General features: G+C 34.8%; 1 protein-coding gene across 1 annotated transcript; it reads left to right on the top strand.

Annotated features, from left to right (window-relative positions):
- LOC122312763 (GDSL esterase/lipase LTL1-like) lies at positions 1-26,704 on the top strand. Its single transcript, XM_043127419.1, has 4 exons — positions 1-75; positions 10,768-11,016; positions 26,063-26,312; positions 26,484-26,704. The coding sequence occupies exons 1-4, from the start codon at positions 1-3 to the stop codon at positions 26,702-26,704; spliced, it is 795 nt and encodes a 264-aa protein (XP_042983353.1).

Here is a 26,704-nt window from a genome sequence, read left to right on the forward strand (position 1 = left end):
ATGGCAGCAAACTCTATACGAAGCTCAGACGCAGCAAAATGGATCTCTATACGCACTGCATCGATCACTGTTGATGTCTGCTCACTGATCGCTGCACTCACTATCTCAGCCATCTCCTCATGAGTAACACTGTGGACTGATGCCCCGGCCCGTGTAGATGTCTCAGCAGCTGCAGCTAAGACTCCATGATCTCCCGGCTGTGCATCTCTGTGAGGATCAACTGGTTCTGGAACATGTGCATGAAAACCCAGTCTCGAGTGTCCCGTGTTGTGTGAGAGGGTGGTGCTGTTTATCGGTCCCATCAGCTCCCGTTTACGCTCGGCAACATCTGGCACAACACCAGCACATAGTAGATATCAGGTGATCAGGACTCCGAATGGTAGTATATCCATCGAAATGTACCGAGACTCTGATAGAATCCTATCGAATATATACCCCACCAAGTCGATAGGAATGCCACGAGTGACCCGTATCATAAATTTCGTCCGATTAATGCCAACTTCTGTCTTGTACTGCCGAGGGTCAATGTTATTGGCAATTCTCAAATTTAATATCTTAAAGAAAGAAGATAAATCTGCCTGTTTGATGCTCTTCGTCTCGTCATACGGTGGAGCATCTGGATCGACAACCAAATCCCTCACCTCGTGATCAGCAAGGGTATTGACCTCATCAGTATAAACTGATGCCTCCTCCTCAACTGTCTCCGCCTCAACTGAAGAATCAAACTCTCTAGGCACCACATTTGGATATGCATCTGGCAGCCTAGGAATACCGAGATGCTCAGTAAGTCCATCCCGTGAAAATACAACGGGTACTCCTCGAACAGTGATCCTGTAGGCCCCAGAATCATTTGCGCTGGTACTACCGAGTTCTCTATAGAACTCAGCAACAATGTCAATGTAGGAGACTCGCTCCCATGCTTCTTCCCGCTCATCCAAGATAGGTCCCCAACCACGATCACTGAATACTGAGGATAATGAATGACCCTCCCAGAGAAGACTTTGGAAATCAGAAATCTTCACTGGTTGCTCCAGTGAAACTGTCCTCTCCCGAACTGGACCACTACTACTCTCACCAAGATTGCGTCGCTTACGTGCCGTTCTAGAAGTAGACATTATAATCAACCTGAAATTTATAATTACAAATTAGATATATAACATTAACAAGAAAAATACAATAAAGAACTATTTACAGTAGTTTGAAACAAATAGCAATTTAATAATATTTGATATTATGAACAACATTATTTTTAATAAATATATCTCTCAATATCAATATTAATTAGATAAATATTAATAGAAATATAATATTAAAAAAAGACTGGAAAATATTAGATTTCTAATATTAATGTATTGAAAAATAGGCTGACCGTTTGACCGTATGAATAACAGTTCGAACGATTCGTGTAACGGTCGAACGGTAACAGACCGACCGTTCGACCGTTACGTTATATCGTTCGACCGTTAATGAATAGCGTTCGAACGATATTCGTGTCGATCGGGATTCCAGGCCGAGTCAACTCTGCCATTGAAATCCATGGAATCCTTTGATTCCCTGGATTTTACACCAAAATAAATGCAATAGAAACCAAAATAAACGTTCCTAACATGGATTTATGCAAATCTACCGATTATTTTGATGTATAAATCGATTTATCCTAACTTAAACAATTAATCTATCAAAAACCTAAATCTAAAAGGTAAAATGCTTTAAAAATGAAAAATACCGATAGTTAGAGGTAGAGGCTTTGAGTGGGCACTGTTGACGGCGGCGAAGACGGCGTTCAACGGCGGAGATTGACGGTTTGGAGGGTTAGAACGGAGGAAATGCAGACGTAAACTTCCGTGAAAATGACGTCGGGATGGGCTTATATATGCAATACCGTTCGAACGGTAAGTTAATACCGTTCGAACGTATTAACTGAAAATTAATACCGTTTCCTAATTAATCTAAATTTCATGATAATAAATGTTATTTAAATGCAATATTCGGTATTAATTATATTAAATATAATAATTAATTCAATTATAATATATTTTAACTGTTAAATATATTAAATGCACTTATATATTATTAAACACTATATATTATATTTATAATTTTTTATATATATAGTATATATTATATTATATTTAATTAAAATATATTATACTATTGAATATTATATAGTATATAGTATAAATTATATTATATAGTATAATTAATATAATATAGACTACTATATACATGAAACTATGTTCATGTATTTATATAACATATATATTATATGTGATATTAACTAATATATATATATATATATATATATATTTAATAGTATATGTATTACATGACTTGTTTAGTATATTTTTCATATTATATTGCAGTTATAGGCTAATTAGATGACACTCTCTATTCTAGCACTATAAATGACACTATATATGCACAATTTTAGCTTTTGTATCATTATAATACACTCTAATTGCTAGTAGTATAGATGACACTACATATAATAGTAGATATCCTATTATTAAATAATATTATAATAATAATATAATATAATAAACATTATATATATATGCATGTGATACATATAACCCTATGCTATGATACCATATATATGTTATATATAATAGGTTAATATATGTACTTGACTATAATACTAGATGTAATATGATATTTTACACTATATATGTTACTAAACTATATAATATATGTTTGATTATATATGATATAGTTATATTACTATGTCTCTAAACTATAGTATATTTACAAGTTATTATATTTAAAGGTATAGTGCAAAAAAAATACAATAAGCAACATTTTAATTTGACGTTTGAACGGTTTAAAATAACCGTTCAAACGTATAAGAAAACGTTCGAACGTCCATTTTCATGTTCGAACGTTTAATTAGCGGGAGAAAATTTTCCCGTTAATTTATTTGACGTTCGAACGTTCATTAAATAACCGTTCAAACGTCAATGTTCTACATTTACACAACAGAACCTCACAATCTCGCACTCGTTCCAGTCGACTTCCAGTCGCTCCCACGCTCATTTTCTTCCAACCAACGCCATTATTCTTCAATCCAGCCCTCAAATATTACTAACTTCTATCAATCTCTTATATTTTCAGATTAAGAGGTTGTTTTTACCGTTTGGTGAAGAGTATTTAAGTTTTGGGCATTGGGTACGGGTAGATTTTCCGGTTTATCTCTCCAAATCAGATATTCTCCTTAAATATATTCTCATTTTAGTTTTTATATAAGTGTTTTCGTTTGTTATAATGAGTTCGTCATATGGTTTGCTGTTTTTTGATGTAATTTGGACTGTAAATGTTGAGATTTTCAGAGGTTGAAGAAGACTGTAATCTGGAATTATTCCGTTCAAACGGTATTCGTGTGCCATTTGAACGTATGTCCTTAGATCGAACGGTGACTAGCACCGTTTGAACGTTATGTTGGTCAGTGTTAAAATAATTAACACTTTAAATGCAGGAATTGAATTAAAAATTAATTATTTATAATCTACATTTAATAATACTTAAATACTTAAAAGATTAAAGTAATCAAATGAGAATGAATTAAATTACAAATCATCTAAGATTTAATAATACTTAAATATTTAATAGTTGAATTATTCAACTATAGGTTAATACAAATAGTTTTGTTTTAATAACACAAAAATACTTAATTTTTGAATTAATAAAATGAATTTTAAATAAAATACAAATAATCTAGATTTAATAATACTTAAATACTTAAAAGTTAAAAGTAATCAAATGAATTTGAATTAAAATATAAATTCTGAATTATAATTAATAAAATGAATGTTAATTACAATACAAATAGTTATAATTATTAACTAGAATGTTAATTACAATACAAATAGTTATAATTATTAACTAGAATGTTAATTAAAATACAAATAGTTATAATTAATAAAATATTTTGGACTAAGATATAAAACAACTATCTAATTATTTAATAATATAAATACTTAATTAACATATGTTGCATTGTTTGTTTGATACATGTTAAATATTGACATATCTTATATTGCTTATTCATCAAAATTAGCCTTACACCTGTTCGAGAGTTATCAATCCGCCTTAATTGAAAGATTGATAACTCTTGAATTGTCCAGAGTGGACAGTTTGGAATTGTAAGATCATTCTCGCAAACTATCGATCTATATCTGTTATACGTCCAGCATTAAGATTTTGGCAGATTTATCCCTTGTTTTCCAGATATGCAGTTTCGGTGATGTTGTATCGATGATTAACAAGTCGGTGCACACAACCAGACGATCATATTTGGAGAACTATGGGGAGATGCTGCCGAAATTTTGTTGGGCGTGACAGATTATAGAGGATAGGTTTGCGACTATGATCTTACAATTCCGAATGGGATAGGACCAACTACCCGGTGTAAGGTGGCATACTCCTTGATTGATACATGATACATTCTTGTTTGTTGATGCACACGTGATTGTTTATAATGAAGATAGTCAGCATGGGTAAGAGTTGGATGCAAGTTAGTGATCGTTTGGGTCAGAATTACAACGTATATGCTGAAGGTGTTAAGAAATTCTTAGAGTTTGCATTGGGTACATGTGATAGTGATGGACGTATTAGATGCCCATGTAAAGAATGCAGGAATTTACGCTCTCATAAGATAGACTTGGTGAGAGAGCATCTGTTTGTGAAAGGTATTGACAAGGGTTATACTGATTGGGTCTTACACGGCAAACCATATTCAACTTCATTCGATGCTCCACATGAAGAAGAAGAGATCGATGAAGATGTACAACCATATGTTGTTGGAGATGAGTATGATGAGGATATGGAAGAAATGTTAGGTGACATTGGTGCGGGAATGTTTATGAATGAAGGTGGCACGGACACATCAAGTTCAAATGATGGGGGTCATAATACTTTTGCACGATTGTGGAATGAGTCACAACGTGAGCTATATCCAGGATGAAGAAGACACAGTAAGTTGTCATTTACCGTAAGACTGCTTCACATAAAATCAATGTGTCGATTATCAATTAAGGCTGTCAATATGTTACTCGAGTTGTTTAAGGAGGCACTACCATCAGATAATACACTTCCTTGTAACTTCTATGAAGCAAAAAAATTGAAACGAGGACTTGGATTTGATTACAACGTAATATATGCATGTAAGAATGACTGCATATTATTTTGGCAAGAGAATGAGCAGTTGAACGAATGTCCCATATGTCACGAATCAAGATGGACACCTGACAAACAAAATGTGCCGCAAAAGGTAGTACGCCACTTTCCATTGACACCTAGATTACAACGATTATATATGTCACGTGCAACGACTGCAGACATGATATGGCACTAATCAGCCAGAGTTAGAAACGATGATATTTTATCACATCCTGCTGACTCCCAGGTGTGAAAGGAATTTGATAAGGAATACGTATGGTTTGCAGAAGAACCACGTAAAGTGAGACTTGGGTTGGCAACAAATGGATTTAATCCGTTTGGAAACATGAGTACTAGTCACAGTACTTGGCCAGTTGTACTTATGCCGTATAATCTACCACCGTGGAAGTGTATGAAAGATTCTTATTTCATGATGAGTTTGCTCATTCCAGGTCCGAGATCACCGGGAAATGATATAGACATACACTTACAGCCATTGATTGCAGAATTGAAAGATTTGTGGGAGAATAGGGTTGTCACATTTGATTCATCAACAAGCAAGTCGTTCAAGATGCATGCTGCCATTTTATGGACAATAAATGATCTTCCAGCTTATAGAAACTTGTCAGGTTGGAGTACTAAGGGGAAAATGGCATGTCCAACTTGTAACAAACATACTAAATCTGAATGGCTCACTTACGGGAGGAAATTATGTTTCATGGGTCATCGTCGATTTCTACCTGGTGATCATAGATGGCGGGAAAATTCACAAATGTTTGATGGTACTGTTGAATGGGGCCAACCTATACCATATTTGTCTGGTGAAGATTTAATTGCACAATTTGTAGATGTTGGTTGTAATGAATTTGGTAAAAAACATCGAAAGAGAAAACGAGCTACATCTGAGTTGAATTGGACTAAGAAGAGTATATTTTTCGATGTTCCATACTGGTCAAAGTTAAAATTACGGCACAGTCTTGATGTTATGCATATTAAAAAAAAAATATGCGAATTTGTATTGGGAACATTGATGTCAATTGAAGGAAAAACGAAGGATACATTAAACTCAAAGAAGGATTTGAAGCGATTGGGAATAAGACCGGAAATGCAGTTACAAGAAAATGGTTCGTCCGTTTACATGCCGATTGGGTGGTATACATTGTCAAGGAATGAAAATGCTACTTTTGTGAGTGGATAATGAAAATTAAATTACCGGATGGTTATGCCTCAAATTTGACAAGGTGTGTGCAAACAAATGACTGGAAAATAATTGGGTTAAAAAGTCATGATTGTCATGTCCTTTTGCAGCATATCTTGCCTATTGGTATCTGTGGGTACTTGACTAGAGACGTGCGCGTGGCTTTGACTAAGTTGGGTTTATTTTTCAAAGACTTATGTGCACGGACATTAAATGCAGAAGCTTTGGATCAAATGGAATGGAAAATTTCCATAATATTGTGTAAGCTAGAAAGTATTTACCCACCGTCATTTTTCGATGTCATGGTTCACCTACCGTCCATTTGCCACGTGAGGCTTGACTTGCAGGACCAGTTCAGTATAGATGGATGTATTCTATTGAACGATTTCTTGGGAAGTTGAAATGAACAGTTGGTAACAAGGCTCGCCCAGTAGGATCAATTGCAGAAGCATATATTGATGATGAGTGGCTTACCTTCTGTTCCAAATATTTCCACGGAGTTGACACTAGGTTTGATCGGCCAGAAAGAAACTTTGACGTTGACAGAGCAAGACAACGAAATGTGTTTTCCGTGTTTTTCCAACAAGTACGTCCACTTGGTGTAGTGCGTGGTTATGACTTATGTGGAAGAGAGTTTGAGAAAACTCAGTGGTACGTGCTGAACAATTGCCTTGAGATAGAGAATTACTTGAAGTAAGTATTAATCTTTTCTTAATTTAGTATTCGTTCATTTACTTTCGCAAAATTTTAAAAATATAAAATACATGTGGTAATCATCAATTTCTGTGATCATATTAACATGCTCAAGGAACTAGGAGTAAATGATATAGACCAGAAACATGAAGAGGAGTTTTCGAGATGGTTTGAACAACGGGTAATGACATTACATATACGACACTCATTCAATACAAATAGAAAATATTGATTGTTTTTTTTTATTGATATAATAGAAGTTTTACTTAATATGTAGGTTATACAAATGCATGCCAATAATCCAAACAATATATCAAATGAACTGTATGCATTAACGCGTGGCCCATCAAGACGGGCTACAAGATATTCTGCATGTATTTCTCGGGGAAGTATGTATCACACAATAGATCAAGATCATTATAGGAAAACACAAAATAGTGGTATCCTAGTTGAGGGAAGTCATGATGGAGAAAATATTGATTTCTATGGAGTGATTGTTGATATAATTGGAATGAAATATTTGGGGGAGCTTCCAGTGTATTTGTTTAAGTGTAATTGGTGGGATTTAAGCAATCCTCGAACTGGAGTCCGTGATGATGAATATTTTTTGAGTATTAATACATCAAGAAAATGGTACGAGGATGATCCATTTATTTTAGCTTCTCTAGCATCTCAAGTATTCTACTTAGATGACCCGAAGTTAGGAAATCAATGGCGAGTAGTACAAAAATATTCTCCAAGAAATATATATGATGTTATCCCTCAGGCAGAAGGGCGAGATGAAGAAGAAGATGATGCCTCTATTCAAGAAGCATACCAAGAGAGTCAGCCCGTCTTTAATTTGTTTGTAGATTTGAGCCAGTATGAGATGATTTCATTGAATAGAGAAGATATTGAGGTTGAAATTGTTGATGCGACACTTGAGCAAAATGTTTATTCATCTGAAGTATCTACATATGATGAGACTGAATTGTCAAATGATATTGATACAGATAGTGATTGACGAATTATGTTTTCACATTACGTGATGATGATCACTATTTTACTTAATGAATATTGTATCAGTTTTTTGAAATTATGCCTCTGAAGAAAAAGGAAGTTTGCAACCCATCTCCACCTGTTCCTAGCTTTCCTTCAGACTCACCATTAGATATTGACTCTACAGAACAAGGTAAAATTCTAATAGTCATAAAAGTTATTAATTAAGATTATAATAGAAAATTGATTATAATGTTATATATCATGATGACTTCACAGTACAATCTCGTCAAGGTCGAGGCACTACGAGAGGCGTAACGTTGGAAAAATATCGTAAGGTGGGTAAGATCAAAGTTAACATTCTTGATGAACATATCGGAGGCAAAGGACAACCAGCAGCTTGGCTTGCATTGCATGTGGGTGCCCTTACACGAACTTATACACCTTTGACAACAAGTTCATGGATGAAAGTCCCCCAAGATGTTAAGGACCTTATCAAGAAGCGTTGTTTGGTAATGTTTAATAAACGAAATTTAATTAGTAAATGATTTTATTTTACTTTAAAGTTAGAATATTATAAATGATAATATCTTTGTCTAAATTTTTTTCTATAAGGATGATTTCGAATTAAATTTTGGTCGGAAAGAGAAGCGTAAAACTGTGGAAGAGCTTATGAGTAATGCATTCTGCAAGTATAAGGTGAGGTGTCATGAGCATTATAATAAGTTTGAGAATAGTGAAGAAGCACGCCAACATCCTTTTCAAGATGTGCAACCTTCTGATTGGGAAAAACTTTGTGACATGTTTGAGGATCCATCATATAAGGTATAATTAATTTAATTATTTTAGTCGTCCTATTTTTAATTTCACTTTCTAATATTTTCAATTCTTATGTAGGAGCAAAGTTCCATAAACAAAACAAATAGATCAAAATTGAAGATTACTCATCATGCAGGCTCAAGATCTTTCCACCGCCTCTCTAAGAAATTGGTATTGCTATTCTTTATTTGTATATAGTTAACTGAATATATGAATCATAATGACTTTATATCTTCACAAATCTTTATTATAGCAAGATTCAGATGCCAATTATAATCTGACAAAATTATATGCTGCATCACATACTAATCGTAATGGAGAGTGGAGTCATCCTGATGCCCGTGAAAATTATGTAAGTATTATAATTTGTTTTAAATAAATATATTTGAATATTTATGATGATATTAACTCTTTATCTTATGTGTAGGATAAAATGGTTGCACTGCGTGGTGAATCTGCGTCAGATCAAAATTCCTCAAATAATGATATTGAGATTTTTACACAAGTTCTGGGTGAACGTTCAGGATATTTGAGGGGTTTGGGTCACTGTGTAAAACATTCTCCCTCTTCCTCTTCTTCCGGGTGTGCCTCTATAGCGCAAGAGAATGCGAATCGCAGAATTGAAGAATTGGTTGCAAAACAACAAGAGTTAGAGGCTCAATTGGCGAGACAAGGAGACATGAAGATGCGCCTCAAACAACATAAAGAAGAACAAGTAGAGTTCAGGAGAGACATGCAACTCCAAATGCAACAGCTTATGCAACAGTACAGGCCTCCAACCAACTGATGGTTTTTTACGTCTAGCTTATGACATTATCTAATTATGTATAAATGATGCTAGTCTCATGGTTATTTATTTCTTCGCACTTATTATAAAACTTTTGTAAGTAATTAAACAATTCCTAATTTATATTTTTCAAATATTATGGATGTCTATTTAGTTTTTTTATAATTATTGGTTTTAATAAAAATAATATCCGTTCGAACGACCGTGTCACGTTTGAACATTAATGGGTAGGCCGTTCAAACGATAATGTACCGTTCAAACATTAATAACCAAACCGTTCGAACGATACCAGATGCTCAAAAAAACGTTCAAACGCAGGTCATTACCATAGCGTTCGAACATTGATCAGCACCGTTCGATCTCTTCTACCGTTCAATCTATTCCTTTAACGTTCAAACATAATTCTATTGATTGTTTGAATGTATCTTGATAACTGTTCAAAAGATACATTAACGTTCGAACGGTAACTGAGAAGCATTCGAATGCCATTCTGGAACGAATTTTAACCGTGACAAAAAATGTCATCGTTCGAACGGTATCGAACGATCAATTTCAAAATCGTTCCAAAAGATATATTTTGAGACGAAATTGTGATTTTCGTCCCAATATATCTTATGGGACAGTGATGTTGGGAAGACCTTGTTCGTCCCAAAAAATCTTTCAGAACGAAATCTATATATTTTGGGACTTAAATTTTCATCCCAAAAAATGTTTTTTGCTGTAGTGAATACTGATTTTCTAGGTTAGTATATTTCTAACACATGGATGCTAATTAGTTTTTGTTCAATTTTCTCTATTACATTTTCCACGAAATGCATGCATTTGCTACGAATGATCGAAATCTCCCGTGGCCAAGAAGTGACATTAATACCTTTTTTCCATTATTAAATTATTATTATGAAGATGGTTTCTCTACCGCTACATACTCATGATCAGCCAAGCTACGGGATTACGAGAAAAATCCACCACCCTATCTGTGAGGGCCTCTCTGATCTCTCTCTCTCTCTCTCAATTTATTAATGTCATGGTCAAGAAATTAATTTTATTTACCATGATCATTCACTATATTTTGTATGAAGAGCAATGATATTTTTATAACGACACGATTGATGACATTTGAGTATTATTTTCTGCTCAGTTTTTTACACCAAATGGCGGGAAACAGAATGTGATTCCATTGACAGAGCAAATACAGCAGTTTGCGAGTGTTCACGGCTCTCTTATGGCTGCAATGGGTCCCGTACCAACCCTAAGGTTTCCTTCCAAGTCTTTGCTCTTCATTAGCATTGGCAGCAATGATATCTTCGAATATTACCATTACAACAATAAATTATCAAAGGAATGTTTCTTGGCCAATTTACGATTCGCTTACGAGAACCAATTAAAGGTACGTAACTCTCTTTTTTTCTTTCAATTTTTTTTTTTTTAAAAAAAAAAGCATTTCATATATCAGGGCATAAAATAAAGTTGGCTGCTCAGCAGCAGTTTTATATATAGACAGGAGGATCCTTGCCACTATGAAGGACGGTGTAATAGAAATAAGGGGTATGCTTCCAAAAAAATTTTGGTTGCTACCCACTGCACAATAGAATGTGCACATCGATTCAAATCTCGATATATTTTTCTCATATCCCAGTGTTGGAATATTAAAGCAAACTGGATATCTGGTGATTGGTTGAACTATCCAATTTGGTGTGATGCTTGGATCTTTGACTGCCAATAGATCAGTATTTAAAGAATCTCCTGCAATCACAAGTATCTCAATTCCTTTGTCTTTTGCTTCATGGATCCCTAGAAGTAATGTTGCGGCTTCACCATGGTTGGAGTTGGAGCTTTGGATGCAATCAATCTTCACAAAATTGACAATACCTTTTGCATTTCGACATATTGAAGCAGCAGTGCTTCCATAGTCTCTAACTACTAGGTCGAATGTTAAGAGGCAGTGATGTTGAGGGATGATTTTCCAGTTGTGGCTTGAATTAATCAATTTATTTCCCACGCATCACAGTGTTCTTTCTGAGTTTTTAATGTGGATGACACAAATGTGTATATATCTAGCTTAAGCCCTTCATGGACAACTTTATTTCTCAGGTACCATATACCATCTATTGCAACTAAAACAAATATTTGGAAATGATGTTCATACTGGTGAGGTATGTCTAACTGTCTTAAGGGGTCAAAGATGCATTGAATCCAATGGTTTATGTTGAAGTTCTCAAAAGCAAAGATGTTTATGGGCCAAGTTGAGTTCCTCCAAAGAATTCTGGTGAAGGTGCATGTTAGAAACAGGCGGGATGTATTCTCTTCTCTAGAGTTGCATATAGGACATTGTATTTCCTCCTGGTTCATAGGGATGAAATTACAAAGACGAGATTGAGTGGGTATGATATTACGAAGGATCTTTCAACATAAAAATTTAAGTCTATCCTAAACTTTGAGCTTCCATATTTTCTTCCAAAGATTTGTTTGATTGAAACCTTGATTGTTAGAAATGCCTTGAGTCCCCACTATAGTAGCATAAGTAGATTTTATCTTAAATTTTCCTAAAGAGTGATGGATCCAGACAAGCTTGTCATCCCTGTTATGATAGTTGTTCTAAGCTAATGGGATTTTAAAAATCTCATCTACCGAGGCTTGATAGAAGAGAGTTTGGAGAAGTATTGTGTTCCATCTTCATGGCTCTTCCATCATTAATTCAGAGACTTTCAGATTGGGATCAATTTAAACTGAGTTATCTTTTGGAGTTGGGGTGAAAAGAGGAGAGGTAGGAATCCAATGGTCAATCCAAACTTTTGTGGTCGCTCCATTATTGAGCTGGAGAATTCCTTTAACACATCTCTTTGCTTGATAATTCCTTTCCGGATCCAAGAGTCAATAGGCTTTTGTGTGGCTATAAGGAAGGAAGTGTTCTTCAAATACTTTCCAGTGAGAATATTAGTCCAGATCGAGTTATTGCCCATAGTGATTTGCCAACCAATTTTGCAAAGGAAAACTTTGTTAAACTTAGAGACAAGTTTAATTCCAAGGTCTCCCATCGACTTAGGTTTGCAAATCGACTTCCATGATTTAAGAGTAAGATTGTGGTTTTTTTCAAAAGAAAATTCTCACCAAAATTTCATGAAATCCCTATCAATGCTTCTAGCAATAGTCTTTGGGATGGAGATAGTCAACATGAAATATGATGAAATAGAGCTGGCAACAGATCTAATGAGGGTGGTTCTACCAGCCTGAGACAACAACTTTGCTTTCCACCTAGCTAGTTTTTGAGAAATTTTCTGTTGAATATCCTGGAAATGAATCTTCTTTGATGCATTGAAATTTAATGGAAGGCCAAGATATTTAATGTTGGGGGAAGCATTCTTAAGGTCAAAAACATTTTTAATCTCCATCTTTTGTCTAGGGGTAGTGTTATCATTGAATTTTATAGAGGATTTGTTGATGTGGACCATTTGTCCTGGCCATGAGAGTACTTATCCAGAAAGCTTTTAAAACTATTTGCAATTTGAAGGGTGGCTCTCCCAAAAAGTATGAGATCGTTAGCAAAAAGGATGTGAGAAAGATGTGTGCCATTAATTCTATTAATCGAAATACCTCTCAAATGACCTATGTTTTCTTTTTGAGCAATTAATCTCGAAAGGATCACAGTGCCCAAAATGAAAACTAGGAAGGAAGATAATGGGTCGCATTGTTTCAATCTTCTACTTGGTCTGAAATGCCCATAAGGATTTCCATTGATGAGCACAGAATAAGAAACATAAGTGATGCAACCTCTAATCCAACTAATCCACTTTGAATGGAAAACAAGATAGACGACGATTTTAAAGAGAATTTCCCATTCCATATAATCAAATGCATTTTCTAATCAAATGCATTTTCTATATTGATTTTGATGGCCATAATATATACCTTGTTTTCCTTTTTACCTTTTCAAGAAATGAAAGACTTCTTTCAAATTTTATTTTATAACTCATTTTATAACTAACACTACAACAAATATGGCTTTTAGTGACAGATTATAAATAGTGACGGTTTCCAAACTGTGACTAAAACGTATTTACTGTGACGGTTTGTGAGAACTGTCACTAAATGTTGGGCAAGAATTTCAAAACGTTCGGACGTTTTCCATAATACGTTCGAACGTCACAGTAACGTTCGAATGTTATGTATATTTACGTGCGAACGTAAAAAAATTAGCGCGAACGTTCGAACGTTTTAACTATTTACGTGCGAACGTGAATATATTAGCGCCAATGTTCGAACGTTAATGTGATAAAGTTCGAACGTTATATGTAAAATTACATAAATTAACCATAATATATATATTTTTTAATAGTAAGGTTGAGTAACGTTATATTAAAAAAAAATTAAGAGTAGAAATTAAGCTACACAATACATACATTAAATATTTGTGTCCATTACATATGTCGAAAATAAAAAACGTTCGAATGATAAATTTTTACAAATCACTTTTAGAACTGCTGGTTTACAAAAGATCGAAACTCCTCAGTCAATGTCTCAACCTTATTGTTTAGCACATCTACATGATGTGCAAGATGTGCGACAGCCTGATCTATATGTGCAATCTGTCTATCGATCTGTCGGTTTATATGCGCCTTCATATCTGTCATCATTGTATCAACCCAAGCAGGTCGCACATCCCCAGCAGATGTAACTCCCGGCTGCTGACTAGTACTCGCCGACGGGCGAGCAACATCGGCCCTAGACTCAGTCGGGGGAACAAGATCTGGCGTAGGACCAGACTGACGCCGAGCTGAGCCTCTCCCCTGTCCAATGCTCCGGCGGTGTGTGGTTATGTCGATAGGGCTCATCTGGTTTATCACCATCTCCTCCGCCTGGAGTGGCACACCCCGGGCTAGTAATAAGCGGCTGATGATGACTCCGTATGGGAGATTATCCGTGGTAACGATGCTGGCCTCGTAACGGATCCGCTCAAATATAACAAGGGGCAAGTCAATGGACTCACCACGTGCCAAGCCAATCAGGAACTGTGCACGAGCCCAACTGAATGTGCTCTTATGTGCCACCGGGTCTACATTTGTTGCAACAAAAATGTGCAACATGCGAAAGAAAGGCAGCAGCTGATTCTGGCTGAAGGAGTTCAGCCTATCGAGCTTTGTGCGGTCCGTGCCAGTGAGGATGTAGAAATCCTGGTCCCGCTCATCGTCACCAACCTCAGCAGCAATAGGATCGCCCTCGGGTCGATCTTCTTCATGACTGGGCATAAACTCAACAGGGCCCGAAGATGAAGCAGAAGCAGCTGGATCTGCCTCGAATATGCCCGGGGAAAATGCAGCTGCTATGTCATCAGCCTGAGCAGCTGTCGACTCAGGTAGCATACGCGGAATCTGGAGCAAGTCGGCGAGAACATCCGCCGAGAACTGAAACTGTACACCGCGTACACTGAGAGTATGGGATGATGCATCGTTAGGCATGGTGGCCATCCCAATGTAAAACTCTCGAACCATTGTGGGGTAAATCTTTCCCCTCAATGTGCATATGGGGCCCCAGCCTCTGGTGACGAAGATGTCTCTCAGCGTCTTTCGCTCCCAGCTGAGCTCATCAAACTCATTAATGAGGATTTCTCGTTCCCCCATAACAGTTCGTGCCCCCAGTCGAGCGATGTCCGGATTGCCTCTATCCCTCCCTCGCTTCCTTGTCGTCATATACTGAGCCATATCCTGAAAATAAAAAAATATATATAAGTTATAACATTTTAAAAAAATGATTATAATCACAGATACATACGTATTATGACATATATGGATTATACTAAAAATTAAAATATCATCCTTATAAATTTACATAATTTTGCGAGTAAAACTTTTAAAGAAACTCACTTTTTCAATATATAAAATAATAATACCTAAAAGAAACATTATAAAAAAATTTTATATTGTAAACGTTCGAACGTTAATACAATATACGTTCGCACGTTAAAATACGTTCGAATATACAAAGATGAAACGTTCGGACGTTTTTATCGAACGTTTCATTCAAACGTTCGATAAAAATGTGCGAATAAGCTCATTACGTCCGAACGTATTACCTAAACGTTCGGACGTAATGAATTTGAATCGTCATACGTTAGGACGTTCTTACTAGCCGAAGAAGACCAACGGATTATGTTCGAACGTTTTATCCAACGTTACGTTAAAGCGTTGGATAAAAACGTTCGCACGTAAAACTAATACGTTCGCACGTAACAATATAACGTGCGAACGTATTGAATACAAAAGGTCACACGTTCGGACATTGTGTCGTGACGTCCGAACGTTACGACACGGAATCGCTGAGTCGACTCAGCCATTACCGAAAGCTTCGAAACGCATGTTTCGAAGCCACAAACAACCAAAATATGAATTTCAAAAGATGGGAAATGTTTCTACGGTCCTATTCTATCATTTTACTGCGAATGGTGGCCGGAAATGCAAGTTTTATAACCGGGCTACGGTGGGTTTCGAATTTTTGAAACCCACCGATTAAAAGCAAGGAAATAGAAGAGGGAGAGGGCACATTACCTTTTAGTGACGGTTGCGGTGGCGGATGGCGACGATTGCGGCGGCGTGCGTGGCGGAGAGGATGAGAGAGTTTGAGTTTTCGGACCGGTTTCGTACAAGTTATGGCCTGGAAACCGTCGTGCCTGGCCTTATATACAGTTAACGTCCGAACGTTAATTAATTAATGTTCGGACGTTAACTCCACATGCGAACGTTATGTATATCACGTTCGGACTTAAAAGCATACGTGCAAACGTGATACTTTTACGTTCGGACGTTGTGTTAACATGCGAACGTGCGTCTATTATGTTCGGACGTCAATCAAAACGTCCGAACGTTTTGGTTATAACATTCGAACGTTGTTACACTATATATTATATTATATATATTATATAATATATATAATGTAATATATATTATATTACCTATATATTACTATATAATATGATATATAATATATAATATTATATATTATATAATGTATAATATTATATACGTATAATATACGTATATTATATACTATATAGTGTTATACTATATAATATATAGTATATTACACTTATGTTCTATATAGTGTATACTATATAGTGTTATAGTGTATGTAGTTTTAATACGTATATAGTGTTATATACGTATTATTGAAACCGTTATTATATAGTATATATTATATAGCACTTTATAATGTTAATATATATAGTATATATTATATAGTAGTATTATATAGTTATTTAACACTATCCAATACTATAGTGTATATACTATAGTATCTATATAATAACTATAGTATATTATATAGTAATTATATAGTCTATAATATAGATATAGTATATACATATAAAGTATATGTATAGTATACTAAGTATTACACTATATTTGTAGTATATATACTATATTATATACAAGTAGTATATATAACATAGTACTAGTACTATATTATATCTTTAATATATTTACTATATAACATATTATACGATATTATATAGTTATTATATATAGATAACATACTATATAATACTTATACTATATTATAGACTATAATATAGATAATATAGTATATAATACTTATACTATATTATAGACTATAATATAGATAATATATTATATAATATTTATACTACATTAGTATATGACTATATATATTTAATATAGTTATTAGATATACTATATTAAAGTATACTATACTAGGATAATATACAATTTTTCCAATATAATATATTATAATATACTTGTTATAACTATAATATATAATAAGTATATTATATATTATAGTTATAATATAATATATATTTTATATATATTATATTTATATAAAGTTATAATATATATAGTACATTCTTATATAATATTTATGTTATATATTATATAATTGGTACAAATTATATATTAATTAATATTGTATAATTTATAATTTAATATATAAGTATATTATGAGGAATATACTAAATATATAATATGTAAATAATAATATTAACGTTCGAACTTAAATTATGACGTTCGGACGTTATAATAAATTCGGAGGGAAATTTCCCACTTAAACCAAATTTGCACAGTACGTTCTAACGTACTATTTTAACGTTCGAACGTTACTGACGAATACGTTGGATGGACGTACATACGTGCGAACGTACTGTATAATTATTGGGCGGGATAATTTTACGTTCGAACGTAAAATCAAACGTCCGAACGTTCATTAATGAACGTTCGAACGTTAATTGCATAACAAGCAGAAAATAAAACTTTCACGCACGGGAAAGCAGATTCATTTCTACTTTCCTCCGTGCGTGTTAGAGTGAGAGACAGAGAGAGTTTTAGAGAGACGGAATACTAAAGGAAGTGGAAAGTAGTGGGGAGAGAGAGAGTTTTAGAGAGAGGAAGAGAAGAAGTGGAGGGTTATAGTGAGTATATGTTTGCAAAGGTATTTTTTTAAGCATTAAGGTAAATGGTTTTTCTCATTTTTTATTTGTAATATACATGATAATTATCAATGTTTTATTTCATATATATTTAACTAACTAGTATTGTGTATTTTTTGAAGGATCATTTGTTGTGAATTGTTGAGAAGTTGTGATTTTTGAAGAAGAATTTATTTAAAGCACAAGGTATATATACTAAACTCTATTGTTATATTTTATTGTGGATATAATTTGTGATTAAGTTTGTGTTGTTTGGATGAATTAAAAAGAAAAATTATTGTTATTGAATATGTTTATTCTTAATGTGATAATGTTTTAGTATAGTGTATGTTTTTGAATAATAATTATTTGTTAGTTTATGTGTCTATTTTAGTAATTTGTTGTTATAAAAGAATATATATAACAATTTATTTAATAAATAAATTGTTATATTATTTGTGTAAGAATAACAATTTTGGTATATAATTTATTGGATGATCATAATTATAAATTATAATATTACAATTATAACTATTATATATATAATTAGTTAAATAACTAATATAATAAATTATCACATGACCCTAAGTATCAATTATAAGGCATAACTATTTAGTATATATAAAAAATCGTATTACTAAAATTATTGGATAAATAAGTATTATAAAATAATAATACTTATTTATCTAATAGCTCAATAATCCTAAATATTTTATCTAATAATATATAGTATAGAGTATATTAGTATTAATCCATAATAATAATTATCATGTAATGTATAGTATAAAAAAATGATTAATAAGAAATAGATAAGTAATTATAATAATAGTTACTTATTTAATAACTATATTTTATTATAATAATTATAATAATTTTGGCAATAATAGTAATAATTATATAATAACTGATATTGTTTAAGTGTTATCAATAATAATTTTGGCAATAATAGTAATAATTATATAATAAGTGTTATTAGTAACTTATATTTGTAATTATAAGATATTTTATAGTAGTGTTATATATTATATAGCTGATAAATGACATATAATATAATAAATAAGGAATTATATAAGTCTACAAATAATTTCTAAGTGTTATCAACCATTAATAATATAAATATTATTAGTACATCGGTATAATTCAAACAATGTGCGCTAATTTATTGTTGACTTTTTTGTTAGATATTGTATAACATTGCATAAATAACCTTAGACCCGTTTGGGAATTAGTGTACATTTAGGTGTACATTAATTCTTGAATTGTCCAGTGTGGACAGTTTGAGATTATATTATTTGTATTGCACATAAACGTTATTCATACTTTGAACGTTTAGTATGAAATTTCGGTGTCTTCCTCATTTGTTCTTTGGGTATACTGTTCTTAGGGTCATAATCCCTATATGTGAATATGTATACTTGGAGAACTATGGGGAAGTGCTGCCGAAATTTTTACTAACATTCAAAGTAGTAGAGTGACGGGAATTGTGCAATATGGAGAATATAATCTCGAATGGGATAGGACCAACTACCTTGAGAAAGAGTACTTTGAACATGATGTATCATGACATGCATGTGTATTTAACTTTACCATAATTACTAAAAAATTAGATGTTTTTAGAAATGGATAAAAGTTGGATGCGTCTACGCGATAGACTTGGAAAAGATTACATACCCTATGCGCGTGGAGTAAGGGCTTTCATTGATTTTGCAAAGGCGTCTGCTGATAGTCGTGGTTACATTAAGTGTCCATGTCGAGGTTGTAAAAATTTGTGTGCGATCGGATTGGATGAAGCTGAAAGTCATATATTTGTGAATGGTATGGATTTGGGCTATACTCGATGGGTACTGCATGGTGAGCCGTATGCTGAATCAACGGATGACTTATTCAGTCAGCGGGAAAATTTGCACAACGTGGATGATGATTATGAGCGAGATGAGATGGAGGAGATGTTGAGTGACATTGGAGCTGGGATGTTTATGGATGAGGTTGACGACAATGGCTCAAGTGGGCGACGGAATGATTCAGATAATTTTCCAGAAATGTGGGAAGATGCAAAGCATGAGCTTTATCCAGGTTGTACAAAACATTCTAAAATGTCATTTATTGTGCGGTTGCTTCACATAAAATCATTGTGTGGAATGTCAACCAAAGCAATTAACATGGTATTAGACTTATTTAATGAAGTGCTTCCCGAAGGATCTGCATTGCCGAAGAACTTTTATGAAGCGAAACAGTTGAGAAAGGGATTAGGATTTGAGTATAAGTCCATACATGCGTGCAAGAATGATTGTGTTTTATTTTGGAATGAGAACGAGGAGAAACAAGCATGTCCTGTATGCGGAGAGTCGAGGTGGAAGGATAAGAAAAGCATTCCGGTTAAAGTATTGCGATATTTCCCATTAAAACCCCGGTTGCAAAGATTATACATGTGTAAGAAAATAGCTCACGATATGAAGTGGCACAAAGAGAAAAGAGTTCAAAATGATGGATTTATGAGGCACCCTGCTGACTCACTTGCGTGGCAATCTTTCGATAATCAGTATCCAGAGTTTGGGATAGAAGCAAGGAACGTGCGTCTCGGACTCACAACTGATGGATTCAACCCTTTTGGAAATATGAGTACAAGTTATAGCACTTGGCCTGTAGTGTTGATTCCGTACAATCTTCCACCATGGAGGTGCATGAAGGCGCCCAACTTTTTGTTAACTTTGCTTATCCCCGGCCCGAGATCACCTGGGAATGACATTGACGTATATTTGCAGCCGTTGATTGAAGAGTTGAAAGAGTTATGGGAAGCAGGCGTCAGAACTTATGATGCATCCACATCAACAACTTTTCAGATGCATGCTGCGGTAATGTGGACGATAAATGACTTTCTGGCATATGGGAATCTTTCTGGCTGGAGTATTAAAGGAAAGTTAGCGTGTCCGACGTGTAATAAAGAAACTACTAGTGAGTGGTTAAAATATTCTCAAAAGTTGTGTTTCATGGGTCATCGACGTTATCTACCAACTAATCATGCATGGAGAACAGAATCCGCTAAGTTTGATGGACGCGTAGAAGATAGAATTGCGCCAAATGAGTTGTCTGGGGAAGAGATCCTGGAACAATTGGTACATGTGGCAGCGAACAATTTTGGCAAAGGTCGGGGAAAGAACAAGAGAAAACGAGGCGTAGCAGAATTGAATTGGACAAAGCGTAGTATTTTTTTTGAGTTGCCGTATTGGTCGTCCTGCATGTTGCGACATAGTTTGGATGTAATGCATATTGAGAAGAATATTTGTGATAATATACTGGGTACATTGATGAGCATCATAAAAAGACGAAAGATACGATTAAGACAAGGAAAGATCTTGAGAGAATGGGAATTAAACATAATTTGCATTTACGAGTGGATGGTGAGAGGGTGGTCATGCCGCATGCATGTTTTACAATGACAAGGGAGGAGAGGATGGACTTCTGCAAATGGTTGCAAGGTGTGAAGTTGCCAGATGGTTATGCTTCAAATATCAGTAGATGCGTAAGTCATGATGACTGGAAAATTGGTGGATTGAAAAGTCATGACTGTCACGTATTTTTACAGAAGTTATTACCGGTGGGAATTCGTGGGAAGCTAACATCTCCTGTACGTGTTGCCATAACTGAACTGTGTATGTTTTTTAAGGATTTGTGTGCTCGGGTAGTGAAGCGAGATATGCTGCAGAAACTGGAAGAAGACATTGCTACTATACTATGTAAATTTGAGCAAATCTTTCCACCGTCATTTTTTGATGTCATGGTCCATTTAGCAATACATTTACCTCGGGAGATCATGTTGGGTGGACCAGTACAGTTCCGTTGGATGTATCCAGTTGAAAGATATTTAGGTCGACTGAAGCGCACTGTTGGGAATAAAGCCAGAGCTGAGGGTTCAATAGCAGAGGCCTATATACACGATGAATGGTTAACATTTTGCTCTTTATATCTTCGTGGTGTTGAGACACGATTTATTCGTCAAGAACGAAATGCTGATCTTGCTGCTCCGCCTTCTCGTGAGCTATCAGTGTTTTCTCAGAATGTACGACCTTTGGGTGCACAAACGGGTTACGATTTACTTGATACAGAGTTGGGTAAAGTTCGGTGGTACGTACTAAATAATTGTCAGGAGATTGATCACTATCTCAGGTATGTCGTTGTACAAGGTTTAAATAATTCTAAAGATTATATACAACTTTAACTATTGTTATGTAAAATAATATGATAATATATACTATACAGTGAGCACATGGACAAACTTAAGATGGAAGGCGTCGAGGATATAGTGGCAAGACACGAGTCAGAATTTTCTAGATGGTTTGAACAACGTGTATAAACTAAACTCTATACTATATGTTACATGATGAAAGTTTTAACTCTAGCTAATATTTAATAAATGACATTATTTAAATTGTTAGATATTGGAACAACGTGCTCGTGATCCCGAATCAGTCTCTTTTGAATTGTATGCATTGACCCGTGGTCCATCAAACAGAGCACTTCAATACACTGCATGCACAGTTCGAGGTTATAGATTCCATACTCTGGACCGTGAACGTAATAGAAAAACTCAAAACTGTGGTGTCTTGGTCGAGGGGAGTCATGGAACAGATGATATTGATTATTATGGTGTCATTCGTGATATTATCGGATTGAAATATCTGGGTGGGTCTATAACATATGTCTTCAAATGTGATTGGTGGGATCTAGGCGGTGGTCGGGATTCGATATATAGGGATAATCATTTTACGAGTGTCAATACTACATCTAAATGGTACGAAGATGATCCATTCGTACTGGCTTGTCAAGCTACTCAAATCTATTACTTGATTGATCCAATGAAAAGTGCTGATGAAGATAGTGGAGAGATAACTTGGCGAGTTGTACAAAAATTTGTCCCTCGAAATATATATGAAGTAGGAACGAGTGCAGATTACGATAATAGTGGAGATGAAGATGACACTCTAAATGTAGAGGCCTACCAGGAAGATGGTGGAGGGGGTATTAACTTATTTGTTGACCTCGGTGCACTCGAGTTGCTCCCCTTATGTAGAGATGACGTCCCACTCATCCATCTCGACCCGTCTTCATTAAATTATCACTCAATTGAAGAAAGTGAGAAAAGTACAGAAGAAGAGTCAGAAGAAGAAGACGAACAAGAATCTGGGGGGGAAGTGGATAAGGATGACGAACAAGAGCTTGATGATGATGACGAAGATGTTATACAGAGACATTCTGAAACAAACATGGAAAATACATCCGAAGATGAAGACTAAAAGTACTAAAAAGTTTATTCATATACAGCCATTATAGAATTTTATAATAAATATAAATTTATTCTAATAATATTTTTTTGTTATATATAATCATTTCCAAGTATGCCGCCAAAAAGACAAAGGAGAAATGTGCCTCCTCCACCGAGTCCAAGTCCTGAACCCATTGAGGACTCCCCACCTGAGGAGTCTTTTCCCGAAGATGAAGTTAACATTACAGAGAACGATGCACAGTCGACACCTACCGGTAAGGAATGTTTACGTTAATACTATATATACTTGAAGATGTTTGTTTCAATAAATAATATATATAACCTTCAAAATTATACTATCATCTATTAGTTGATGAACAATTGGCTCGTCGTGGTCGTGGCTATACACGCGGCATCTCACTTGAGAAAAATCGAAGGCATGGTAAATTGAAAATCACAATTCCTGATAATTCCATTGGAGGAGTGAATGATAGTGCAGCAGCGCTTTCCTCCTATATTGGCACAGTAATTCGAGCTTACGCTCCATTTTATGTGCGCTCTTGGAGAGATGTGCCGAATGAGATTAAGGAACACATTCGGAGTCGTGTGCTGGTGAGTTTACTTATTATATCATTTTTTTCACCTACATTAGTTTATTATATTTTTAACGTTCCTAATTTATAATTAGGATGAATTTGACCTCGACTTTGGTCGTAGCGAGGATTTGAGAACTGTGAATGAGTTAATGGCTACACTATTCCGACGTCACAAGGGACGATGTCACGACCATTTCAAGAAATTTGAGACGTTTGAAGAGGCTGCACAATCCCCTTTCCAGCAGATGAAATTAGATGACTGGATAAAGTGTTGTGATCTTTTTGCCTCTCCAGAATATCAGGTATTCTAGAATTATTTTCTATAATTATTTACATTTATATTTGTTGTTTATATTATATGTATCTACATATATTACAATTAACGGTGAGAATTATTTTTGTAGCACTTAAGTTCTACAAATGCAAATAATAGATCTGCTCTGACTATTCACCATCGTGCTGGTTCAAGATCATTCCATCGTCTTGCTGAAAAAATGGTAATTAATAAACGTAATAATTCATATTTTTTCTTATTATTCTTTTATATAAGTACTAATATTGTCTTTTTCAAATTGCTAATGTCATTTTCTTAGAAACGTGATGATCCTGAAAACTTTTCCCTCATTCATGTCTATGCTGCTGCTCACACTAATGAGCATAGTGAGTGGATGGATCCTGTAGCTGCAATTAATTATGTAAGCGGTGTTCCTTTTGTTGAATAAATTATGTAACATGTGATTAAATTATTTTTTATTTGTATTTCTTTTAATATGTTACTTATTGTGTGTTTTGATCTCTCAAACTGCAGGGAAAAATGATGGAGATGCAGTCAGCTTCTGGGGATTCCTCTCCTAGTGACTTGGACATTTTTTCACAGGTCCTTGGGCCCAACTCTAGTATGGCAAGAGGTTTGGGACGATCTTTCAAGCATTCCGGTTCATCTTCCTCAACCTCATCGACATCACAAATTAATAATCTTACCAAAGATTTAGAAGCTGCACGACGCGAGAATGAGTATATGAGGTCTAGACAGCAAGAGTTGGAGTCCCTCTTAGAGCGACAGTCTCATTTAGAGACGCGTTTGCAGGACCAACAAAGAGAACATGAGGAAAGAATCCGTAGTGAGGTTCAAGAGCAAGTGCAACGGGAGATGATGCTGCAAATGGAGCGTGTTATGTCATTGCAACAGAATCGTGCTGGGCGAGGAAAGAAAAAGAAATGAATCTTATTTCTGTATTACGTTTTTTACATCTAATTTGAAAACAGTTTCAAACAATATTGGTTGTGAAATATGTACTGTAATGTGAAACAATTGATTTGTTTATTAAGTGGATGATTTTAGCATTTCTGATATGTACGTTCGAATGTAAAAAAAATACGTTTCAACAGTATTAAACGTTCAAAAATACGTTCGAACGTAACCTTACAAAATAGTAACAAAACGTTCGAATGTTTAACCCAATTTAAAAAAGCGTTCGAATGTCAAAAAAGTTTAACGTTACAACATCCGAACGTACACTTTACGTTCGAACTCTACTCACTTAACATTCGAATTAACGTCCGAATGTCATGATACAAACGTTCGGACATTATTTCATTTTCGTTGGATTCGAGATTCGAACGTAACGTTCGCACGTATAAACGTTCGAACGTTTACATTATACGTCCGAACTATAATCAACTAACGTTAGCTTTTCTCGTTCGGATGTCAGCTCCTCCTTTTTACGTTCGAACGTATAATTTTAAGTTCGAACGTTATATTCTATGACGGATTCTAACCGTCACAGAAAATCATACGTTCGAACGTTATTTCAAACGGCACATCTCCAACCTTCACTAAAAATATTTTTAGTGACGCTTGTACAGTAAACTGTCACCAAATGTAATCCGTGACGCACATTACGTGACAGTTGTTGTGACGGTCAGAAACCGTCACTAAATATATTTCGTGACGTTTTTTGCATTTCTTGTGACAGTTTCATCTGTCACTAAAACCTATTTTTGTTGTAGTGTAATTAAGGTAATTATATTATTTTATTAAAAGTAAATATATATATATATATTTATAAATTAGTAATTTATATAGAAATAAAAAGTTTATTATCAAGATAACTAGCAGATGATGCTGATCAACTCATATATATATACACCACGTACGTACGTACAGGTTCTACTCGAACTGGGAGCAAGGAAGTTTGGGATTATAAGCGTCCTGTCAATTGGCTGTTGTCCATCTCAGAGGCTCTATAGTCCTAACGGGGATTGTTTGGAGGAGCTGAACGACCACGCAAGAGCTTTTCACACAAAGATTAAGTCAATCTTGTGCAGGCTCAGCGAAGAATATCAAGGCCTGAAGTACTCACTTGGAAACGCGTACGAGATAACAATTAATGTCATAGACAACCCACTTCCATTCAGCAAGCAATTTCACTCGATCTAATGCAATATTGCCTTAGTATATACATAATCTCTTGATGCGCGTACGTGCCAAAGTACCATTGGGCTAGAATTCAGCTACATCCCAGAAAAATTCTCGAGTTCAGCAGGTGAAATATTTAATCTGACGTAGATCATAACTTTTTTTTCAGATTTTACGAACATGAAGACTGCATGTTGTGGAGCTAGGAGGCTCACTGCAGAATCCATTTTCAATCCAAAAGCAAATCTTTGTCCGAGTCGCGATATTTACCTGTTCTGGGATTTGTTCCACCCAACAGAGGCTGGTGCTCAGCTGGCAGCAGTAACGCTCTTCTACGGTCCCACAAGATTTGTAGCCCCTATCAACTTTTCTCAATTGGCCCGGGCGTAG

This window comes from Carya illinoinensis, chromosome 6, assembly GCF_018687715.1.
Source record: "Carya illinoinensis cultivar Pawnee chromosome 6, C.illinoinensisPawnee_v1, whole genome shotgun sequence".
Taxonomy (NCBI): domain Eukaryota; kingdom Viridiplantae; phylum Streptophyta; class Magnoliopsida; order Fagales; family Juglandaceae; genus Carya; species Carya illinoinensis.

Bases quoted from the DNA above. Each gene is read 5' to 3' on its own strand.
- LOC122312763 (XM_043127419.1), top strand. From the start codon at position 1: ATGGCAGCAAACTCTATACGAAGCTCAGACGCAGCAAAATGGATCTCT. The intron at 11,017-26,062 runs GTACGTAACTCT...ACGTACGTACAG, and splicing joins CTTACGAGAACCAATTAAAG to GTTCTACTCGAACTGGGAGC. The intron at 26,313-26,483 runs GCAAGCAATTTC...CTTTTTTTTCAG, and splicing joins AGACAACCCACTTCCATTCA to ATTTTACGAACATGAAGACT.